The 21,433-nt window shown below is 38.6% G+C and overlaps 4 protein-coding genes across 4 annotated transcripts; 2 read left to right on the forward strand and 2 right to left on the reverse strand.

Annotated features, from left to right (window-relative positions):
- Positions 1,644-2,965, forward strand: LOC109713684 (protein EXORDIUM-like 5). The gene has a single exon (XM_020237858.1). It carries the CDS (start codon positions 1,872-1,874, stop codon positions 2,889-2,891), a length of 1,020 nt encoding a protein of 339 aa, XP_020093447.1. The 5' UTR covers positions 1,644-1,871; the 3' UTR covers positions 2,892-2,965.
- LOC109714647 (WUSCHEL-related homeobox 8-like) lies at positions 5,870-8,935 on the reverse strand. Its single transcript, XM_020239342.1, has 2 exons — positions 8,761-8,935; positions 5,870-7,340 (listed from the first exon to the last, which is right to left on the reverse strand). The coding sequence occupies exons 1-2, from the start codon at positions 8,933-8,935 to the stop codon at positions 6,733-6,735; spliced, it is 783 nt and encodes a 260-aa protein (XP_020094931.1). The 3' UTR covers positions 5,870-6,732.
- On the forward strand, positions 14,413-15,096 carry LOC109714550 (EC protein I/II-like). Its single transcript, XM_020239226.1, has 2 exons — positions 14,413-14,527; positions 14,625-15,096. Exons 1-2 carry the CDS (start codon positions 14,463-14,465, stop codon positions 14,827-14,829), a joined length of 270 nt encoding a protein of 89 aa, XP_020094815.1. The 5' UTR covers positions 14,413-14,462; the 3' UTR covers positions 14,830-15,096.
- LOC109714648 lies at positions 16,991-21,193 on the reverse strand. The gene is given in 6 exon segments (XM_020239344.1): positions 16,991-17,995; positions 18,095-18,260; positions 18,356-20,023; positions 20,205-20,287; positions 20,416-20,597; positions 20,859-21,193. Coding segments are annotated over 5 exon segments (2,751 nt in total). The 5' UTR covers positions 20,498-20,597; positions 20,859-21,193; the 3' UTR covers positions 16,991-17,243.

Consider the following 21,433-nt stretch of genomic DNA (forward strand, 5'->3'; position numbering starts at 1 on the left):
ATATAAAAAACATTTTAAGTCTGAATCATAGGTTGGTCCACAACATGATCCGTCCATTTCTTAGTGAAGTTTACGCTTTCAATCAAATCAAAGGACCTTTTGTTAGATCAAACCCTACAAGTATCACATGAAGCTAGTGAAAAGCTACCATATAAACTTAGGACGCGCAGAAATTTTCTGTACTCCATCTATATAATAGTCAATCGTTCACCAATAAATAGAAGAAACTAGCAAGCGGCCTCTGATTTATGATTATTAGTAGAGGTCCCATCTGCCTTTCAGATAGTTAGATTGTTTGCTATATGAAAATTTTCCAAGTGCCTATAGAAAATCTGCACCCCTAGACATGCTTTAGCTATGCCACCGCAAAACCTCTTTCATTGAATTTGAGTGATTGATAGAAAGATCAAGTCATACATAGGACCTACAAATAAGCTTACTTCTAATGCATTGTCTGCGTAATTCTTAGATTCTCCTCATCAATCTTTTGAATATAAAGTAGGCTAAAATAAACTTTTGGTCCTCAAAATCATACAGCTCATAATATTTTATTTTTTAAACTTTAATTTATTATAATGTTTGACTAGAACTTTTTAAATCGTTATAATCAAATTTCGTAATATAATTCAGTTGACTGAATAGTAATGTGTCTTTGCTGATGTGACAGTAATGTAATAATATTATAGTAGATGACAAAATAAAAAATTTTAATGTTATAGTAGGAAAAGTTCTCTCTCAGCCAACTCAGAGGTCCCTTGGACAAATAGGGGTCCACACAGCAAACTTTTAAAATTGAGATTTAAATGTTATTATTATCGAACTACGTACATAAGTTTTAAATAACCAATTATTTTATAAGGTGAAAAGTTCAATTAATAGTGAATAACCAATTTTGAATTTAAATTACTGTATAAGATAAGATATATTATAAAATAACAGTTCGCGAGCGACCACGTGGACCCACCATGCTTTTCACCCTCTTTTGGTGGTTCCCAAGACCTTCTGGTGCGCGACACCTGGGTGCGGGGCCCACCGGTGTACCCGCGCCGTGAGAAATTACTATACCGGCCGTTCAATCAACATCGGACGGTCCTGATTGCGCACAAGACTAAGCGGCATCGCCTAACTGCCCCCCGCGTTAGGACAAAAACGTGACTGGTGGGGAACCGGAATTGGCCCCGCACAAGAATCAATAATGAGAAAGCGCGCTTTTATTGATGCTGGTGTGTTTAGTAACCAGTCCAAAGTTTTGGGGTCTCCTTTGGGACCTCAAATAAAAAAAAAAAATAAAATCTATTGTCTTAGTTTAGGCTTGAAATTCTGATCAATCCAATCCAATCAAATGATATATAGTCTTAAATTTACAGAACAATGTAAAATTTATCTCACACATTGAACTTATAATAATATCCAATATAGTATGACTAGAATATTTTTAACAATTAATCAGAAAGTTAAAAAATAATAATAATAATAATAACAAGTTCTCATCCTTCCGCACACATTTCATTTATTGACCATTTATTATTCTTCTGGAGAAAGGGAAGAAAGGATGCAATGGAGTGCCCCCACACTGCAGCTGTCTCCAGCTCCTGCACCTCCCTTGCCAGCCCATTACTATTATTCTCTCTCTCTCTCTCTCTCTCTCTCTCTCTCTCTCTCTACTCACTACACAGCTACACTCTTCACTCTACTCCGCCACACTCTCTCTCGCTCACTCTTCTTCTCTTTATATATCATCCCTCTCCTCTTCACTCCCCACTACTCTAGATTGAGAGATAGATAAATACATAAATAAATAAATAAATAAGCTTGTTTTTTTTATAAAAAAGGGAGAATTTTTTTTTTTTCCAACAAAACAGAACAACAAAATGTTGCTAAAAACCCTCCTTATCCCCTTCTTCTTCTTCTTCTTCTTCTTCTTCTTCAACCTCTCCCCCACTCTGCTCCTCGCGGCCTCCCCTTACCCTCACGACAAAACCCTAACGGGGCGCTTCGAGCGATCGCCATTGCTGTCGTCGTCGAAGCGCTACGAGGGCTCCTCCGACCTGGTCCACGTCCGCTACCACATGGGCCCCGTGCTCTCGGCCCCGATCCGGCTCCACCTCATCTGGTACGGGCGCTGGCTCCCGGCGCAGCAGGCCCCGATCCGCGACTTCCTCCTCTCGCTCTCCGACGCCGCCGCGCCGTCCCCCTCCGCCGCCGAGTGGTGGCGCACCGTCGCGCTCTACCCGGACCAGACCGGCGCCAACGCCTCCCTCTCCGTCGCCGTCGCCGCCGAGGCGCACCTCGACCCGGCAGCCTCGCGCGGGCGCTCCCTCTCCCGGCTGGCCGGGGTCCAGGGCGTCATCGCCGACGCCCTCGCGTCGGGCGCCCTCCCCGCCGCCGCCGACCCCCGCGGCGGCGCCTACCTCGTCCTCACCCGCGCGGTCTGCGGGTTCCACTACTTCACGTTCCCGGCGCTGGTGGGCCGCACCGTCCCCTACGCGTGGGTCGGGCACAGCGGCGAGCAGTGCCCGGAGGTGTGCGCGTACCCGTTCGCCATCCCGAGCTACATGAAGGGCGCGGTGGGGCCGATGCGCGCGCCGAACGGGGACGCGGGGGTGGACGGGATGGTGAGCGTGGTGGCGCACGAGCTGGCGGAGATGGCCACCAACCCGCTGGTGAACGCCTGGTACGCCGGCGACGAGCCCGCCGCGCCCGCCGAGATCGCCGACCTCTGCGAGGGCGTCTACGGCACCGGCGGCGGCGGCGGATACACCGGCGCCGTCAGCACCGACGCGCGCGGCGGCAGCTTCAACCTCAACGGCCGCAACGGCCGCCGCTTCCTCGTGCAGTGGGTGTGGAGCCCGCAGCTCAACGCCTGCGTCGGGCCCAACGCCCGCGACTAAGAATCTCCCTTTTTTATTTTTATTTTTTTTTCTCTTACATTTATTTATTATTATGGTTCTATTTATTTTAGTCATTTCAGGGTCTCATTAATTAGTATAGTATATATTAGGTATAGTAGACTATAGTAATAGAATGAGTGAGCGGTACTATTGCTATCGGAGCACGAGCCTTCCGTGGCTTCCACTCATTTTCGATGTTGCACTTCGAATCGACATGCGGACCTGTAAACTGTAATTCTAGAGTATATTTGAAGTTACCTAGAAAAGTAAAGTGTTGAGATTGGGACGAGGTATCATACCTAGCGAAGCGATAGGGCTCAAAATCAACGGCTGAAAATAAAAATTTTACAAAATATAATAATATGATATTAAAATTTTAAATCAAAGATATTGATCTTGTTTTATATAGTATAAAGAATTTTCTATCAAAATTTTACGTGATTTGAATATTTCTACACCGTTAAACTTGCAAACGGCTCACTACGGCCATTGAAATTTGTTGATTTTGAGCCCATTCGATCACTAGGCAAATGATATCGAAAAATAATAAAATTTATTTTCTAGGCACTCCAAATACTCTAGATCAAGTTTAACGGAGCCGATCGACGATTTGAAAGTCGCAACATCGAAAACGAGCTGGAAGCACGGAAGGCTCCGTGCTTCCGATAGTATAGTAGCCTCACTCTATATATAATAATATAATATGTTTATATAGAGGGAGAACTAGACTACTATACTATTAATAGCACAAAGTCATTTGTGCTACCAAATTTTTAGTCATTGGATTAAGAGATGTGCGGTTAGGATGATGTGGGCCTCATAGGGTTGAATGAGTTGTTGGTTGAATAGTATGATCTAACGGATAAAAATGATCAAAAGGGTAGATCTAATGGCTGAAAACTTGGTAGCATCAAGTGTTTCGTGCTATTAATAGCATAGTAGTCGGTCTATATATATAGTAGGGCTACTATGCTATTAGGAGCACAGCAACCCTTGTGCTCCTAAGTTCTTAACCGTCCATCAAATTTGATGGGTGGTTAGGGTGAAAGAGAGAAAAGAAATTGATTTGATTTCTCTTCAATTTCTCTTCTCTTTTTCACCCTAACCACCCATCAAATTTGATGAGCGGTTAAGAACTTCGGAGCACAAGGGCTGCTGTGCTCCTAATAACACAGTACCCCCCTCTCTCTCTCTCCCCTCTCTCTCTCTCTTTCTCTCTCTTCTCTCTCTATATAATATATATAATATATATATATGCTACTATACTATCGGTAGCACGGAGCGCTTTGTGCTACAAGTTGTTTTCGATGATACAGGCTCCAAATCGACGATCGCTCCGTTAGATTTGATCTATTTAAAAACAAATTTCATAATTTTCGATATCATTTACCTATCAAATAAATAGTCTAAAATTGAACGGCTGAAAATAAAATCTCATGAAAATTATGATAAAAGTCTAAATTCAAGATCAGATATACTGATCTTATTCTAATAGTGAAAAAAAATTCTATAAAATTTTATGTATTAGATTGTTTATACCGTTAAATTCACAAACACACCACATCAGTCATTGAAATTGTCAATTTTGAAATCTTTTGATCACTAGCCAAATAATGTCGAAAAAATTTAAAATTTAGTTTCCAAATACTTTCAATAGTGTAGATCAAGTCTAACGGAGCGATCGTCGATTTGGAAGCCGCATCATCGAAAACAACTTGGTAGTGACGGGCGCTCGTGCTACCGATAGTAAGTAGCCGGACTATAATATATATATATATATATATATATATATATAATTTATATATTATAAATATATAATATATATAGTCCGCTATGGTGCTTGGAAAAGCACAAGCACTTGGTGCTTGTAAGTTTTTTTACCGTTAGATCTACTCATCGGATCATTTTCAACCATTAGATTATACTATGCAACCAACCACCGAACTCAACCCTAGGGGCCACCATCATCCTAACCGCATATCTCTTAATCCAATGACTAAAAATCTACAAGTAGCATATAACTTAGTATTAAAAGCATAGGAGCTCAATTCTATATATATATATATATATATAGATATATATATATATATATATATATATTATATATAATATATATAAATTAGGTTGGAATACTATTAATAGCACCAAGCTATTAATCTATTAGTTTTTTTAGTCTTTAGATTGAAAAATGTGGTTAAGATGAATGGCTCCTAGGGGGTTGAGTTGATGGTGTTAAATAGTAATAATTTAACGGGTAAAAATAATCAAGTATTAAATCTAACGATGAAAAACTCGATAGCACCAAACCCTTGATACTTATCGATAGTATCCCAGCCGGACTCTATATATATATATATATATATATATATATATATATATATATATTCTATAAATCTATGACTAAAGTGAATATTAAATCTAGGTAGGATATTTGAACTTTTTTGTATATAATTTAACAAAATATTAACGGAGGAAAAAAATTAGTGATAAAGTTAAAACTAAAAGGTACTAAAATAAATATTCGATAAACCTAGTTAGGTTATCTGATGTTTTTTGTATATACTTTAACGAAATATTAACAGAGGAGCCGGCAAAAATTGAAAAATGAAACCACATAGTACTAAATTGATGCACATTAAACCACAGAGTACTAAAGTGAAAAAAATGCAAAATCACAAGATACTAAATTAATATACTTTAAACTATATAGTACTAAAGTGAAAAAGTACGAAACCACATGGGTGGTATTTGAAGTTTTTCCTATATAATATATGGTGAAAATTTTTTTGCTATTCTATCTTTAACAATTTTAATTTTACTGTCTAAACTTTTGATTTATTTAATTTGAACTAGTGAACAGAATATTAATTTTAAAATTTGAAGTAATTTTTATAATTATAAATTTATTAAAAAAATTATTAGTTTAAATTTTAATACGAAAATATTGTTGTTTGATTTAAATCAAATAAATTGATAGATTAGATAGTAAAATTAAAATTTTAATAAGTTGAATAGTCAATTTAAGATGGTTTATAGTTCAAAGCTTTTGAGTTTTTAGTATTCAAAAGATAAAATTATATTAAAACTTTTTGCGGCCCTGATCGGAAACTAGCATATAATGTAAAAAGTAATCTTATCTAATATCATGATTCACAATTTTTTTTTAAACTGAAGTTTCAAAAATGTGATATCAAATTTTGGATGAGTATGGAGTAAGATCCACAACCTCCATAAAAGTAGTGCTAATGGCATTTTCCTGCTAATATATAACGCTCATAATGTAAAATTTATAATTAATTAATATTTAATATAATATAAAAATATTATTCTATAAACTCACTATTTCATTGATCCCAGAAACATTTCTCTTAAAAAAATTCCAATAAATTAAATTAGTTTAATGTGTTGGTGTTGCACGTGTTTATTATTTCGTCTTGATCGATTCATAATCAGTAGTCTAAAAATTGAGATAATTCAAATAATTCAGATAATCGTGACTGATTTAAAATATTTTATAATTTAGATAAGTTTTTTAAGTTTTTACTAAGCAAAATATAGCACTATTTCACTGGAAAATTCTGAGCATTCACCCAATCAAACTAATGTTCTACTTATTATCGCGAAAACATGACAAAGCTTCTTCGAGGCGAAAAAGCCGTTAACTCGCAGAATCGGAAAATGCGAAAACATGATCTAGAGCATCCCAAGTGACCACAATTGTCGCAAAGCTTCTTCGAGGCGAAAAAGCCGTTAACTCGCAGAATCGGAAAATTTTCAACTATCCCATCAGTTGGTTCATCCCTGCATTTCGCAAACTCGATTTCAGAAACAAATATCGAACTCAAATTATACACAATTCAATCACAGAGCACGTACCTGAACCCGAGCCCGATAAACCGTTTTGCTGAAGCAAATTTTGGCGCGCAATTCCCGCAAAATAATTCAAGCTATCATTCGATTGATAATAACTTCCGACTCCGCTTCCTGCCTCTTGATTCGCGACATGTGCGGTTCGAACCATCCACTGATCCATCCTCGGTGTCCGATACAAACTGCAGTTGATTTTACTCGTACCGGTTCTCGGTTCGGCACCACTGTTATGCGATATATCTGCGTGAGAACGTCGCATTCGCGCCCTTCGATTCTGGAACCAGTTCGACACATTGGCTTCCGAGATCGGACCGTGTTGCGAGAGCTGCAACGCGATCTCTTTGATCTCCTTTCGGTTCGGGACTCCGCGGCACTTATCGAATATGCCCTGGAGGGCATTGAGCTGCTTCGGCAGCGGCGTCCATCGCTTCCTCGCGGGGATCTTGTGCACGCCGGATTTCGTCGGAGAGTCGCTGTAGTTTGGAGTTCCAGTTAGCATCTCTGAATTAACACAGTGAAAAATGTGACCAATTGTTCGCGCTTCATGTTTTTTTTTTTTTTTGAGAAAAAGATAGCACGCTACTCATTTCATTCATTCAGATGGTGAATTAAGTTACATGGGTGAGACAACAAGGCCTCAAGGGTTGATGTTAACACAGGAAAAATGTGACCAATTGTTCGCGCTTCATGTTTTTTTTTTTTTTTGAGAAAAAGATAGCACGCTACTCATTTCATTCATTCAGATGGTGAATTAAGTTACATGGGTGAGACAACAAGGCCTCAAGGGTTGATGTTAACACAGGAAAAATGTGACCAATTGTTCGCGCTTGATGTTAAGAGCGCTTGATGTTAAGAAAGTAAAATGCATGAAACTTATCTGAACTACAAGCTATTTTAATTTGACTATTTAATTTTTTTAAAACTGTTAATTTTAGTATCTAATTTTTTTTGATAACTTTTTTTGATAAAAAATTTAAACTAATTGATAGCTTTTATAATTTTATAGCTATGTAAATTGTATAAAATACATTTATTAAATTTATAAAGATAAACGGGGCATTTAAATTTTGACAACTCAAATCTAATAAATTAAAATAATTTATACCAAATTAAAATTTTAAATATTAAATAGTTGGATCAAAGTAGATGATAGCTGAAGTTTTATACATATACATATTTTTTACCTACTAAAGAAATTTTAACTTGCATAGTAATCTTGTAATTAGTGGAAGCAATTATTAATTTATTGTTTTTAAGGGAAGTGAATCTCCCTTGGATAATTAATTAAACCATCAAGTTTCCTTTTCTAGCATTGCTCTTTTCCCATTATCACCACATAAATAAAGGGTTCTCACTATAAATTACCATATATTCACTTATTATTGCTCTATATTCCCCTATCAATATTTTTTAAAATGAAAAATTATGTTTATAGATATTGCCTAAATATCTCATGTGTTGTACCCAAATCATCATAAATGTCAAAGACCTACCTCCGAAGTATCAATTATGTAAAAGTCAACTGCATATTAAATGGCATTGTTTAATTTACAAAAAATAATATTTAAAATTTATAATTTTAAATATATAACTGCTTTAAATATTGTGAACTTCATTCAATAACTTAGATTTTATTTCCATCTTTTATAGGCGCAGTGCATGACGCATCATGCATGTAATAAATAAATTCTACTTGATTTGATTACTCGGGTCATAAACATTTTATTGGCAAAATAATACACAAGCCTTATACATCAAACAACGTTCAAAACTCAAAACACTCCAAATGTGACGGTTATAACGTTGAATATAAATATTAAAAATATTATTCTTCAGTAACTTAAGTTTTTGAAGTTTATGAAATTCAAACTCAAAATTTCATATTCTGATATCATATTAAAACATATTAGACAATCATTATTCTCTAAAAATTTAAGTTATTATGTTTTGTGTCAATAAAATAGTAAAATACAACGGAAAACAAAGGAAGCAAGGAAACCTCGAGGGAAGGGATGGCGGCGGGCGACGACGGTGCACTTGTTGTACATGTCGAGAAGTTGCTCGGCGACGGCGGCGTACGCCGCGATTTGGCGGCGGAGCTCCTCCATCTGCACATCCGTCATCACCGTCATCGCCATACTCGCCTCACAATTCATCCCCTCTTTCTCCGCCATCGCTACGTACTTTTACTACTACTACTATTACAACTTTTTTTTCTTTTTTTTTTTTTTGCATGTACTTATCTCTCTATTATCTCTCTATCTTTTTATGTAATAAGAAAAAAAAAAAAAAGACAACGAGAAAGGAGTAGGGGAACAAAAAGGAAATAAGGAAATTGGAGATTCTTTTTTTTTTTTTTTTCCTAGTCGATTTTAGCGGACGCGGGGAACCGTCTGCGCGGAGTAGGAGAGAATGGACGGTGGAGATTGCCGCGGGGAGGATCTGTCACGGATTCTGGAGGAAAATTTAGTAATTGAATAGTAAAATACCATATTTTATGTATAAAATAAAAATGGGCAATTATTTATATATCATTAAAAAGTTTTTGACTTTCTAATTTACTTAAAATGCTAATATTAAAAATATTTTTTTATATTTCAACTTATTTCAAATATATATTTTTAGAGTTAAATTCAGTTAGTGGACTATTAGCAATAACCATTATTTCTGTAAAATTATTAGTTTGTCCTTTCAAATATATCCTTCTACCATCACAAATTTTTCTTATTTGACCTTTTAAGTTATAAACAAAAGAAGTATTTTGATTTTTGGCATTTTCAAATATACCCATTTACCATCACCAATTTTTCTTATTTATCCTTAAATTATAGGCAAAAAAGATATATTAATTTTTTACAGGCAAAAGAGGTATATTAATTTTTTTTACTCCAGTAGACATTTAACTCGCATTTAAATCGAAATAACTTAACAGATGGTAATTGTCGGGTATTTTTGAATAGCTAAGGAACATATAAGGGCTATATTAGAAATAAAAAAAAGTAGGGATAAATTGATATTTTTGAAATTTTAAGGGGTATATAGGTAATTATATCAAATAAAAATGTATAAAATTTATATGAATTATAGACTATCTCAATATGATTATTTAATTTTTTAAATTTAAATTTTAATATATAAATTTGTGGGAGAGTGTAGGGTGAAGATTCACGCAGGGATGATATGTCACCGATTCTCGCATCACGAAAAAAAAATAGTAAAGTTAATTTAGTAATTTGATAGCGTACCTATCTTGTTTTATGTATAAAATAAAAATATGTAAAATTTATATAAATTATAGACTATTTTAATTATTTAAATTTTTAAAATTTTGATTTAGTATGTAATTTTGTGGGAGAGCGGTGGAGATTCATGCGGGGAGGATCTGTCACGGATTCTTCAGATAGTTGCCTTACGAAAAATTAGTAAAGTTAATTTAGTAATTTGATAGTGTCTGTCCGATAACTGTATATAGAATGTTTTATGTATAAGATAGAAATGTGCAAAATTTATATAAATTATAGACTACTTTAATTTGGTTATTTATTTATTTTAAAATTTTAATTTAAGTACATAATTTTGTGGGAGAGAATGGACGAATACGATGGTCACACGGGGAGGATCTGTTACAGATTTTTAGGTAATCACGTCACGAAAAATTAGTAAAGTTAATTTAATAATCTAATAGCGTGCCCGGTACCTATAGATAGAATTAATGTTTCATATATAAGATAGAAATGTGTAAAATTCATATGAATTATTAGACGGCTTTAATTGGATTATTTAAGTTTTTAAAATTGTAATTGTAGTACATAATTTTATGGAAGAGAATGGACAATGAAGATTCACACGGGAAGGCACGAAAAATTAGTAAAATTAATTTAGTAATTTATTAACGTGCCCGGCAACTATATAGAGAATGTTGTATGTATAAGATAGAAATGTGTAAAATTTATATGAATTATTAGACAACTTTAATTTGATTATTTAATTTTTTAAAATTTTAATTTTACTACATAATTTTGTGGGAGAGAATGGACGATGGAGATTCATGCAGGGAGGATCTATCACAGATTCTTCAGATAGTCGCGTCACAAAAGATTAATAAAGTTAATTTAGTAATTTGATAGCATGCCCAGTAACTATATATAGAATGTTTTATGTATAAAATATATATATGTGTGTCTGTGTAGAGTTACTATTCTTGTGAAAGCATGAAAAAGTTCGTGTTTCTGACTTTCTGGCCTTTAAATCAAGAATTATAGGATTGGAATAATAGTGGTCCTTCTAGGATTTAGTGGTTTTTCTATGAAAATAATATTAATCGAAGAGCTAAAAGTGATGAAAATATGTTGATCTATAGGTTAAAAAATTATAAGTAATATAGGAGTGGCGCTTTCGAAAGCACCATAGTTGGACTCTCTCTACATATATATACTTTTATAACTGTGATCGTCTTTATACTCATAAGTCGTTTTCGATGGTAAAGTTTTCGAGTCAACGATCCATACCTCTAAATATTACCTAGAGCATTTGAAATTTTTAGAAATCAAATTTCTTAATTTTTCGACATTATTTACCTCACTATCAATAGATTTTTTAGTTGACAACTTTTAATGGTCAGTATTGGATAGTTGCCAATTTAACGGTGTAAAAGAATTAAAATTGGTTGAATTTTTTATAGAAAATTTTATTCACTACCTAGATAAAAATTAATAACTCCGATATTAAATTGAATAATTTAATTATCTAATTTTAGGAGGTTTTTCGATTTTATATATGCTTAATAGACTTCATTATAATTTTTAAAAATTATAAAATTTAGCTTTTAAAAGTTTCAATGCTCTAAAATTATATATTTAATGGTATACATCGTTGATTCAAGGCCAATTTGTATAAAAAATTCACTAGTTTTGCGCTTTTGCAAAAGTGGGTCACTTTTTTCGATTTTGCAGATTCGGGCCAGATTTTCAACAAACTGACCAAAATACTCTCATTGCATTTTCTCTCTTATTTTTTTTTTCCCTCGCTTTTTTTTTTCTCTCTCTGAAGAAAGTATCGGAGGGGGAGGCAGAGGCGGAGGCGGAGGCGGAGGCGGAAACAGCCCGCCTTGCCTCCGCACGCCCACGCCCTCACCCGTGCCCGTGCACCCCTGCCCTCCTTGCCTCCGACTTTGCTGAGGCCGCGCCACGACCCTTCTTCTCCACTAAGGCACGACGACGTACGTTGAGGTGCAGACTCTTCTCCTCCACCATGCGTCGGAATGCAGAGACATCGTCGGAACCGACGAGATCGCCTCCGACGACATCGCGGTGGTTGCGATAGAGAGCAAAGAAGAGGTGGTGACAAAAAAAAATTATAGAGAAAAAATAAATATAAAAAATATTTTTTTCCTACAGAAAAGCTCAAAAAATATAAAAAAAAGAAAGAAGATTATAAAATTACACTCTAAAAATAAGATTACACTGTTTTTTTAAAAAATTGCACTGTTTTAATAAAAATTATATTATTTAATATAAAAATTAAACTCTTTTGAAATAAATTTTACACTCTTTAGATTAAGATTGTACTATTTAGAAAAGTTTTGCACCATTTCATTTTATTTCTTTTTCTTTTTCTATTTCTCTTCTTCTTCTTCCAGTCTGGCTTGCCCCTGCCGCCTCCCTCTCCCCCTCCCCATCCCCCTCCTCCCCTTGCCCCTGCCGCCTTCCCCTCGCTTCCCCGCCGGCGACCCCGCGCCCCGACGCCACCGCGCCGAACCTCGACGAGGACGACGACGAGGAGTGGGACAAGGCTAACGTGTGGTTCCTCGTCGGCGACGGCGAGGGCAAGGCGGTCCCCTGCGTTTGCTCCGCCATCGCCGCCCTCTCCAAGCCCCTCAACGCCCTCCTCTATGGCGGCTTCGTCGAGGCCCAGCGCGACCGCATCGACTTCTCCCGCAACGGCGTCTACCNCCAGCGCGACCGCATCGACTTCTCCCGCAACGGCGTCTCCCCCCGCGCCCTCCGCGCCGCCCGCCGCTTAGCCCGCTCCTCCGGCGCGGGCGCTGGCGCCGGCGACACCGCTCGCCTCCCCCGCAACCTCCTCCTCAAGAACAGCCTAATTAATTAATTAATATATACGTATATACAAGTAAAACTTGCACTGCCCATGAATTATAGTGTTGATACTGAATTAATTCTCTAGCTAGCGCACATTAAGCGGGCGGCGGAGGTTGAGACTGATGATGCTGCTGCAGGTGTTGTTGTTGCTGTTGCGGCTGCGGGGTGGGGGTTGTTTTTATAATTATTATTATTCTTATAATTCTTCTTCTTCTTCTTGTGGTACGTGATGCCGCGGGCGCGGGCCTCGCTCTCGCCGTCGTTGACGAGGAACCACACGTAGGCCTCGTCCCGCTCCTTGTCGTCGTCCTCGTCGAGGTTCGGCGCGGGGGCGTCGGGGCGCGGGGTCGCCGGTGGGGAAGCGAGGGGAAGGCGGCAGGGGCAAGGGGAGGAGGGGGATGGGGAGGGGGAGAGGGAGGCGGCAGGGGCAAGCTGGACAGGAAGAAGAAGAAAAGAAATCGAAAAAGAAAAAGAAAAGAAATGAAATGGTGCAAATCTTTTCTAAATAGTGCAATCTTGGTCTAGAAAATGTAAAATTTATTTCAAAAGAGTGTAATTTTTATATCAAATAGTGTAATTTTTATTAAAACAGTGTAATTTTTTTTTAAAACAGTGTAATCTTATTTTAAGAGTGTAATTTCATCATTTTCTTTCTTCTTCTATATTTTTTGATCTTTTCTGTAAAAAAATTTTTTTTTTTTATTTTTATTTTTTATTATTCTTATTTTTTTCTCTCTAATTTTTTTTTTTGGTCACTACCTTTCCCTCGCTCTCGGAGGCGATCTCGCTGGCTCCGATGATGTCTCTGTGTTCCAACGCACGGAGGAGAAGAAGGGCATGCACCTCGACGTCGTCGTGCCCTAGTGGAGAAGAAAGGTCGCTGTGCGGCTTCAGTAGGTCGAAGGGGAGGAGGGCGGGGTGCACGGGCGAGGGCGAGGGCGTGGGCGTGCGAGGCAGAGGCGAGGCGGGTTGTTTCCGCCTCTGCCTCCGCCTCCGCTGCCGTCTTCGAAGAGAGAAAAAAAAGAACGAGAGAAAAAAAAAAAAGAGAAGAGAGAAAAGACAATAAGAATATTTTGATCAGTTTGCTGAAAATTTAGTCCGAATCTGCAAAATCAAAAAACAGGAGCCCACTTTTATTAAAAAGTGCAAAATTAGTAAATTTTTTATGCAAATTGGCCTTGATTCAAAAGCTAGTATTTAAAAGAGTATACTAGCCGGAGCTATATTGAACCGACCACGAGAGACCCGTATCATTTTGAGTAGAAAAGTTCTGCTCGTATTTTACTCGTTTATTAAATAAGGTTTCGCTTACAAACTTATTTCGAAGCAAAGACGAATCAGACTCAAATATACATATAAATAAATAAATAAATAATTAAAATAATATTAATTTTAATAATAAATTTATTGTTTCCTCGTCGTGGCCAAATATATTTCGAGCTTTTCTCGGTGCCCCCACACGTGTGGCAGGCGCAGTTGACACCTCTTTAAGGAAGCCTCTGGACCGTTCCCGGCGCGACGACGCTTGTATTTATACCCCTACAAACCCCAGAACGTCCCCCAAACCCTACTCCTTGTACCAGAGCTCGCGAACTGGGTAGGCATGGCCGATCGCTGCAACGACAAGTGCGGGTGCGCCGTGCCGTGCCCCTGCGGCGACGCTTGCAGGTGATCGTCCGACGATCCTAGCCGCACGTTAAATTAATTATTATTCCACTTTATTTATTTATTTATTTATTTATTTATATTATTCTTTCTTTCTCAGGTGTGGCGCTGCTGCGACGGGGGCGGCGGCGGCGGGGACGGCGACGGCGACGGCGACGCAGGCGCACGAGACGTGCACGTGCGGGGAGCACTGCAGCTGCAACCCCTGCACGTGTGAGAAGGCCGGGACGGGAGCGGCGGTGGGAACGGGCCGGGCCGCGTGCACGTGCGGCCCCACCTGCACGTGCACAAGCTGCGCGGCATAGATGGGCATGCATGATGGCATACGTGTGGCTTAATAAGTTAGTAACAACGAACATGTGTTACCTTTTTTATATATTGGCGAGTAAGAGAGAGCAGCGTAACGAAATAAGTATGTGACTTATAAAACGAAGATGTTTGGTATTGTAGTTCTACGTCGTGATCGGTGACGCGTGCGTGTTTTTCTATTTTCTTTTTTTTTTTTTTTTTTATGGTTTGTAATTATTGGGGTGTTGTGATCAAAATTTATACTATTTGGATAGGGGTGTCAACAGGTCGCTCATGTTCAGCTCGTTATTAAATGAATCGAGCCGAATACAAATTGAATTTTTCGTACATTCAAGCCCCTCTATAAAAAATTTGGTCAGTTGATAACACAAACTGATTAGATCTTAATTTTAATATATATTGATCATCAAAAAATAGTAGGATAACAAAAAAAATTAGGCACGGTGTATAATGCGCACTGCCGCAGTGGGTGCAGTTAGGGGTGTAAACAAGCCGAACACGAGCAAGCTAGGGGCGGCTCGTGTTTGGTTTAATAAACGAGCGAAACGAGCTAATTCGTTAAGTATCGAGTCGAAAAATGTGTTCGGCTCGTTTATTAACAAGCCGAACACGAGCTGGCTCACGAGCTGGCCAGTGAATAATAAATTAAAAAAATTAGATTGAATATGTATAAAAAATAAATTTATAAAATTTGATCTATTAGATTTTGATCTAATAGTTGAAATTTTACATATAAATAAGTATTTTTATAATTGAGTTCGATCACCTTTATATTTTATTTTGTTAAAAATTAAATAATAAAAATATATATTATATATATAGTTATTTATTTATATAGATAAATATAAATTATATAAATTATATAAATATAAAATATATGTATTCGAACTGTTATCGAGCCGAACACGAGCGAGCTGATATCATCTCGTGTTCGGTTTATTTATTAAACGAGGCGAAAAATTCAGCTCGTGTTCAGCTTGTTTACTAAACGAGCGATTCGATTTCGAGCTCATCTCAAATCGAATATGAGCTAGTTCACGAACGATGAGCTGAATTGGCACCCATAAGTGCAGTTATATGATTTCTTGTTGGTGGGATAGGCTAATTCCCCGCGACATTCCACGTGTTTCCATTCCTCACCTCGTACCAAGCATTATTATTTCCCTTATCTTTTTGGCTCGTAATAATAATAATATCTTTAAAAGTCGTGTGACAGCTTATTTACAGTGTGGACCTAGTTGACTAAAGCTCCGGAGACCATGATCCAGTTTACAGAGTGATTTGATTTAAATTTTTAATCAAATAAATCAAAATTTATTTTGAACTCTTCGGATTCGCGATACAATCATCGCACCAGTGAACAGGTTTAGTTTTATTTATCAAACTAGTCGGACTTTTTTCACCGAGTGATATTAAAATCCAACAGTTTAAATTAACTGAGCTGGTTTTATTTTTTATTAGCATATATATTAGTTTTATAAAAACATGAAATTTAAAAATTTTATATACTTAATTTGGTCTTAAAAAAATTAATATTATAAATTAATTAAGATGCCAGAACAATAATTTGTATATACTGATAATTAATTATTTATAATATTCCGCTGATGTTGTTGATTCAATTGGTGGTTGATTCAGTGGTTCAACGAATGATCCTCGACTTACTAATATTTTCGAGTCGCTGTTCGACTCGATTTTTAAAACATTGATCTGAAACAGATAGACCTACGGGTCCAATCACACATAAAGCCGAAGCGAAAAGTGAGTGAGAGGTTCGCAAAAACGCGTCGCATTTATGAACTGGATTAACGTGATTTTGGTGGGGCCAGTTTATTGGGCCCCCACGGAAAAGCCCACTTTAGTAGGCTGGGCCATGAGAAAGGAACTCGTCGTTGTTGACTATACGCATCGAAAATTATTCCATAAATAATTAGAAGATCCAAGTAGCTAAAGATGCACCTTTGCAGAGTGTCATGTGATCGTGTCTAAGATGTCAAACCAACTGCATCCACACCAGAGAAATTCATATTGATTATTTTTATATTAACTTCCTCGCAATTCTCACATCAAATGACAAGGGGAAAACAAAAAATGTAGTCCAAGTTAGAATACGGTTAGATCTGCTCATCGTTAATATTACTCTGATCATACCGACCATCCCTAAAGCAAGTGACAAATACATGTGTCGCACGTACGCACAAATCATTAGTTCATACAATACAACTTCATTCTCCCTAAGTGAGAACAGAACACATCAGGCTAAATAGGCCCTTCTTTTCTTATTGCTTGCATTTTGTATAACTACCAATATCCCAATGAACAATTCATGATGTTAAAACACACTCAAAACTCATAAAACCTGTAAAACTGTATATCAAATGACCATCTACATACATTTTTAAGCTTCACATCACCAAACAAGATGCATCCAACGCAGGACTAGTGTGTTGTGATATAAAAGGCCTTCATTCTGAATCTCCTCATCACTATCAAAAATGTGCATGGGGTACATTAGATGCCTGTGTAATTCACCTGTGGAGTTGCCTTGATCTTAAAGAACATCCCAAACAATCTCGTCAATCAACTCTTCTACTATCTCTGATTCAATCTCGCTTCCGAGCACATCGACGTCCTCATGCATTACGCGGGACCAAGGCGTCGTGCTTAGATCGCGGGCCACGAGGCTGTCCAAGGAATTCGAGACGCATATCGGCGGGTTCCCGTATTTCTGGATCCGCCGCCACAGTTCGTCCAACAGTCTTTTGCCGTGCGGCATTCTCCTGAATTCGAGAAACCAATTCTTGAATCTGGAGCAAGTGAGGGGAGCTTGCAGCACCGTCGGCAGCGCCTCGTTGACCAAATCGAAGAGCATTCGGTGGCTTACGTCGGCGTCGTAACTAGAAAGAGATGCGGCAATATCGTCAACTTTCCGAATTTCGATGCCGCAGGTCTCCTCCACTTCCTCGAACACCCACTTCGGGATGGGCTTTGTCGAGATGTCCCAACCGGAAAAGACTTGATCGAAGGGCTGGGCCTCATACAATCCTGCGATGACAAGAATATTTCTGACGAAAGCTTTCGCAGTACTTTCACATGCTTCTACTTCAATTTTCACTTCCTCCGATCGCTCACCGTCGGTTCGTTCTCGCACAACCGTCGGCCCTGCGAGAGATAACGAAAATCGTTAACATGTTACAGCAATGCAAACTGAGTACTCAAGATGATGATTAAATAAGAATGAGGAACTAATCTTGGTCCTACCGGGACTTTCCGAGCTTATATTTGCATTTGCTTGTGATGAAGAGATGTCTTCAGTAAAAGCAGCCTCCAGTGGGGACACAGGACTCGGATACCCGGCCCGACATATCTCGTCAGCGGAGTTGCTGCACACGGATGCAGGGCTCGGCGGAACTTCGGTAGAGTTCTCCTGTCAGCGAAAGAAAAAGAAAGATTGCCAAATCAGTTTCTGCCTCACAATTATGTAACACAAGGCGCGTGAGATCCCCAAGCATGCTAACTTGCCTGTAGAACGCCCGCATTCACGACCACCGACGGCTCAGTTGCGAAACTCCTCATTGGTAGGAATCCATCTACAGCTGTTTCGTCGGTCAGCCGTGTCTTCTTCCCGAAAAATTTACCTTTCAATGTGAAGTTCTGTCGTAAACTCGAGACCTTTCCTTTCAGATCGAAGGCATCTTTTCTGACTTTCCTCGATTCCGGGTGATTGCGGTGGTCGGGAGCCTCATGCTTCCTCCTCACTTGAGCCCCTGTCAATACATGCTGATCCTCCGACAGAAGCTTCACAAAAGCAGTTCCTGATACCGGCGCGGATAATGATCTAACGAGATTCCTCGGGGAAACAGCCTCGGCGTCGAACGCAACGGGGCGTTGGTGGTCTTGTCTGAATGATCTGGTTTTCGATTCGACTAGAGAAATATTGTCTTCCCAGTTTTTAATCCTTTTACCTTTCTTCGCAATTTCGTACGCCGGTCTCGACCTCGCTGCCTCTTCGAATGAGAGGGAGGTGGCTCTTCTTCGATGGGAAACAAACCGAGTTTCGCTATCCATTTCATTTTTGAGCGCGCTCTTCAGTCTCTCCGACAACAGCTTCCTCGTGTCTGTGCCTGCGAATTCTGCGAGGTTCTGTCGATTGAATCGGTTTTCGCTCTGATACGACCTTGTTGATTTCGACCGCAACAGCGTAGAGTCGAAGTCCTTAGTCACTGTCTCTTTGATGTGGTTCGCTATGGTTCGTGCGATTTGTTTCGGATCGGTCGACCGTTTGCTGAACGACGCATCGTTGCAAACCCATCTGGACTTTCTATCCTGAATTTTTCCTTCAATCTCCAACTTGAGCCTGTTTTTGACTTCTTCGAGAAAATCTTGGATATTGTTTTCACTTTTTATCAACTCGGGTGAGCACACGGATGATTCTTCGATACCGTCACTTATTTCAGGACAAGGTTTAAGAATCACTATCTTTGTCGGCAACGGAGATGTATCCTCCTCATGCTCGAATTCAACAATCGGTGAGTGCGTGAAACAGTGTTTCTCGCCTTTCGCTACATCTACGTCATTGTATAAGCTCGATCTACTCTCTCGGTTAGCGTTTCTAGTCTCGACGCTCTTTTTCGACGTATTCCTAGTGAAATTTGCAAGGCTAACTGCTTTTCCTTTGTCAAAATGTTCAAGCGAGGGGATTCTGCCGATTCGGGCCCTTTCGTCATTTCTCTCTTCAAAATTCCCCGAATTCTCCCACACTTTGGATGCTTGCCACGCCTCGAATTCTCTCTTGAACTTCTGCAGTAGTTCTTCTTGCGGATGTTCTCTCGCGTGCGGTTTCCTCCGCTCGGGTTCTTTGGCAAATTGACCTGAATCTCGGTTAAATTCGTAGGGTGCTAATTCGTGCTTCACTTGCTTGCGTTGATTCGACACGAGCGGCGCGTTCTTAAGGGGTTCCATTCTTCGAATTCGTTCCTTATCTCTCCACTCGTCCACGGGGATCGTAGGCTTCACCTCCAATGGCAATGTGTCCATACCCATTAAACGAGCTATAACACCCGGTCGATTGTATCGGCCATTCGTCTCGTCCGAGACCTCCCCATCAATGAGTTTCTTTACAGTCACTCCGCTCGGACAAGAGCTTGTTTTCGGGTGGTGCTTCACATGGCAAGAGTACTGCAGTGACAACTATCAGATGTTTTATCAGCATGAATATCAGCATTAACTTTGGAAGCATACAATATAAATACTCCATGCGAATACGAATTAACGAAGGTTTCGGACAGATCAGAAGAAAAGTATAAACATTTTGCGAACTAATTCGACAAACAGAGTCAAAAGAATCAAAAGAAACAATTCAATCGCATACCGGAATGTCATCATTAATGATATTGTAGCTCAGGGATGCATCTGAGGGAAACTCCAAGCTGTTCCTAGGGGCTTCAATCCCTGCTGACAAAAGAAAAGAACACAGATTAAGCTTCCATCATTCTTCGATTCGTCTAATTGGATTTCGATTGGGACTTTGTACAACACAAATTGAATTGCTAAGAAGCACAAATTGTGTGTGAAATTCGCACCGTCGTTGCGCGCCTTATGCGACAATTTTCGGGATGAACTAGGCTGACTGAAGTCAAAGTACTGTAATATGCCAGCCATCATTTTGTTTTTCCTTTTTCTTTTTTTTGTTGTTGTTGTTCACAGATTTGATTAGTATAGACCAAGTTCTACAATAACCAACATAATATAAATTGATTTTAACCTGCAAAGATCACAAGAAATCTAAATTTTAGTTCATATATAGCAGGGAACAAAGCAAAAAAGAACAAGAAGAGGGACACATCTAGACTAAGATTGTTCAATTGATGATCAACAGGGAGAACAGAGAGGAATTCATAACAAACTCACAAATGGAAAAATGCAATTAGCTACTAAAAATGGAACATATCCTTCCTATGCCAAGAACACCCAAATTGTATGCAAAAAACTACAAAGAATCCAAAATTCCACCACCCAATCTCACCAAAGATCAAATTTTGCATCCAGAATCAGAAGAAACACCACCTAAAATAGAAAATCCACATTTCCTTTCTCAGAAAAAATTCCTCAGAGACCAAAAAGCAACCTTCTTGTGCTCCTTACTTGCTCTCTCTCTCTCTCTCTCTCTCTCTCTCTCTCTCTCTCTTTCTATCTCTACAATTGAAGGGGTAGAGGAAGAAGAGAGAACCTTGACATGCTATGTTATGATACTGATGATGATGATGATGCAAAAAATAAGCTTTTTAGTTTAACAACACCAACAACAACCACCCATGAGAGAGAGAGAGAGAGAGAGAGAGAGAGAGAGAGAGAGAGAGAGAGGAGAGGAGAGGGAGAGAGAGAGAGGAAAGGTACAGCAATAAAGTGAAACCATCCTCTTTCTCTCTCTATATATTAATTTTCTCCTTGTTTTTATCCTCCAAACCAATTAACCTCACACCTCTTTGGTTTTTGACAACTCTTCATCCTATTCATTAGTACCCAAAAGATGGTTTGAAAAAAGATTAAATTTTACGAAATAACCGTTTTCACCAAATACTCAAACTTTTAATTAGAGAA

This window comes from Ananas comosus, linkage group 8, assembly GCF_001540865.1.
Source record: "Ananas comosus cultivar F153 linkage group 8, ASM154086v1, whole genome shotgun sequence".
NCBI classification, from domain to species: Eukaryota; Viridiplantae; Streptophyta; class Magnoliopsida; order Poales; family Bromeliaceae; genus Ananas; species Ananas comosus.

Bases quoted from the DNA above. Each gene is read 5' to 3' on its own strand.
- LOC109714550 (XM_020239226.1), top strand. From the start codon at position 14,463: ATGGCCGATCGCTGCAACGACAAGTGCGGGTGCGCCGTGCCGTGCCCC. The intron at 14,528-14,624 runs GTGATCGTCCGA...TTTCTTTCTCAG, and splicing joins CCCTGCGGCGACGCTTGCAG to GTGTGGCGCTGCTGCGACGG.
- LOC109714647 (XM_020239342.1), bottom strand. From the start codon at position 8,935: ATGGCGGAGAAAGAGGGGATGAATTGTGAGGCGAGTATGGCGATGACG. The intron at 7,341-8,760 runs GTTTCCTTGCTT...TGAAATGAGTAG, and splicing joins CCGCCATCCCTTCCCTCGAG to CGTGCTATCTTTTTCTCAAA.
- LOC109713684 (XM_020237858.1), top strand. From the start codon at position 1,872: ATGTTGCTAAAAACCCTCCTTATCCCCTTCTTCTTCTTCTTCTTCTTC.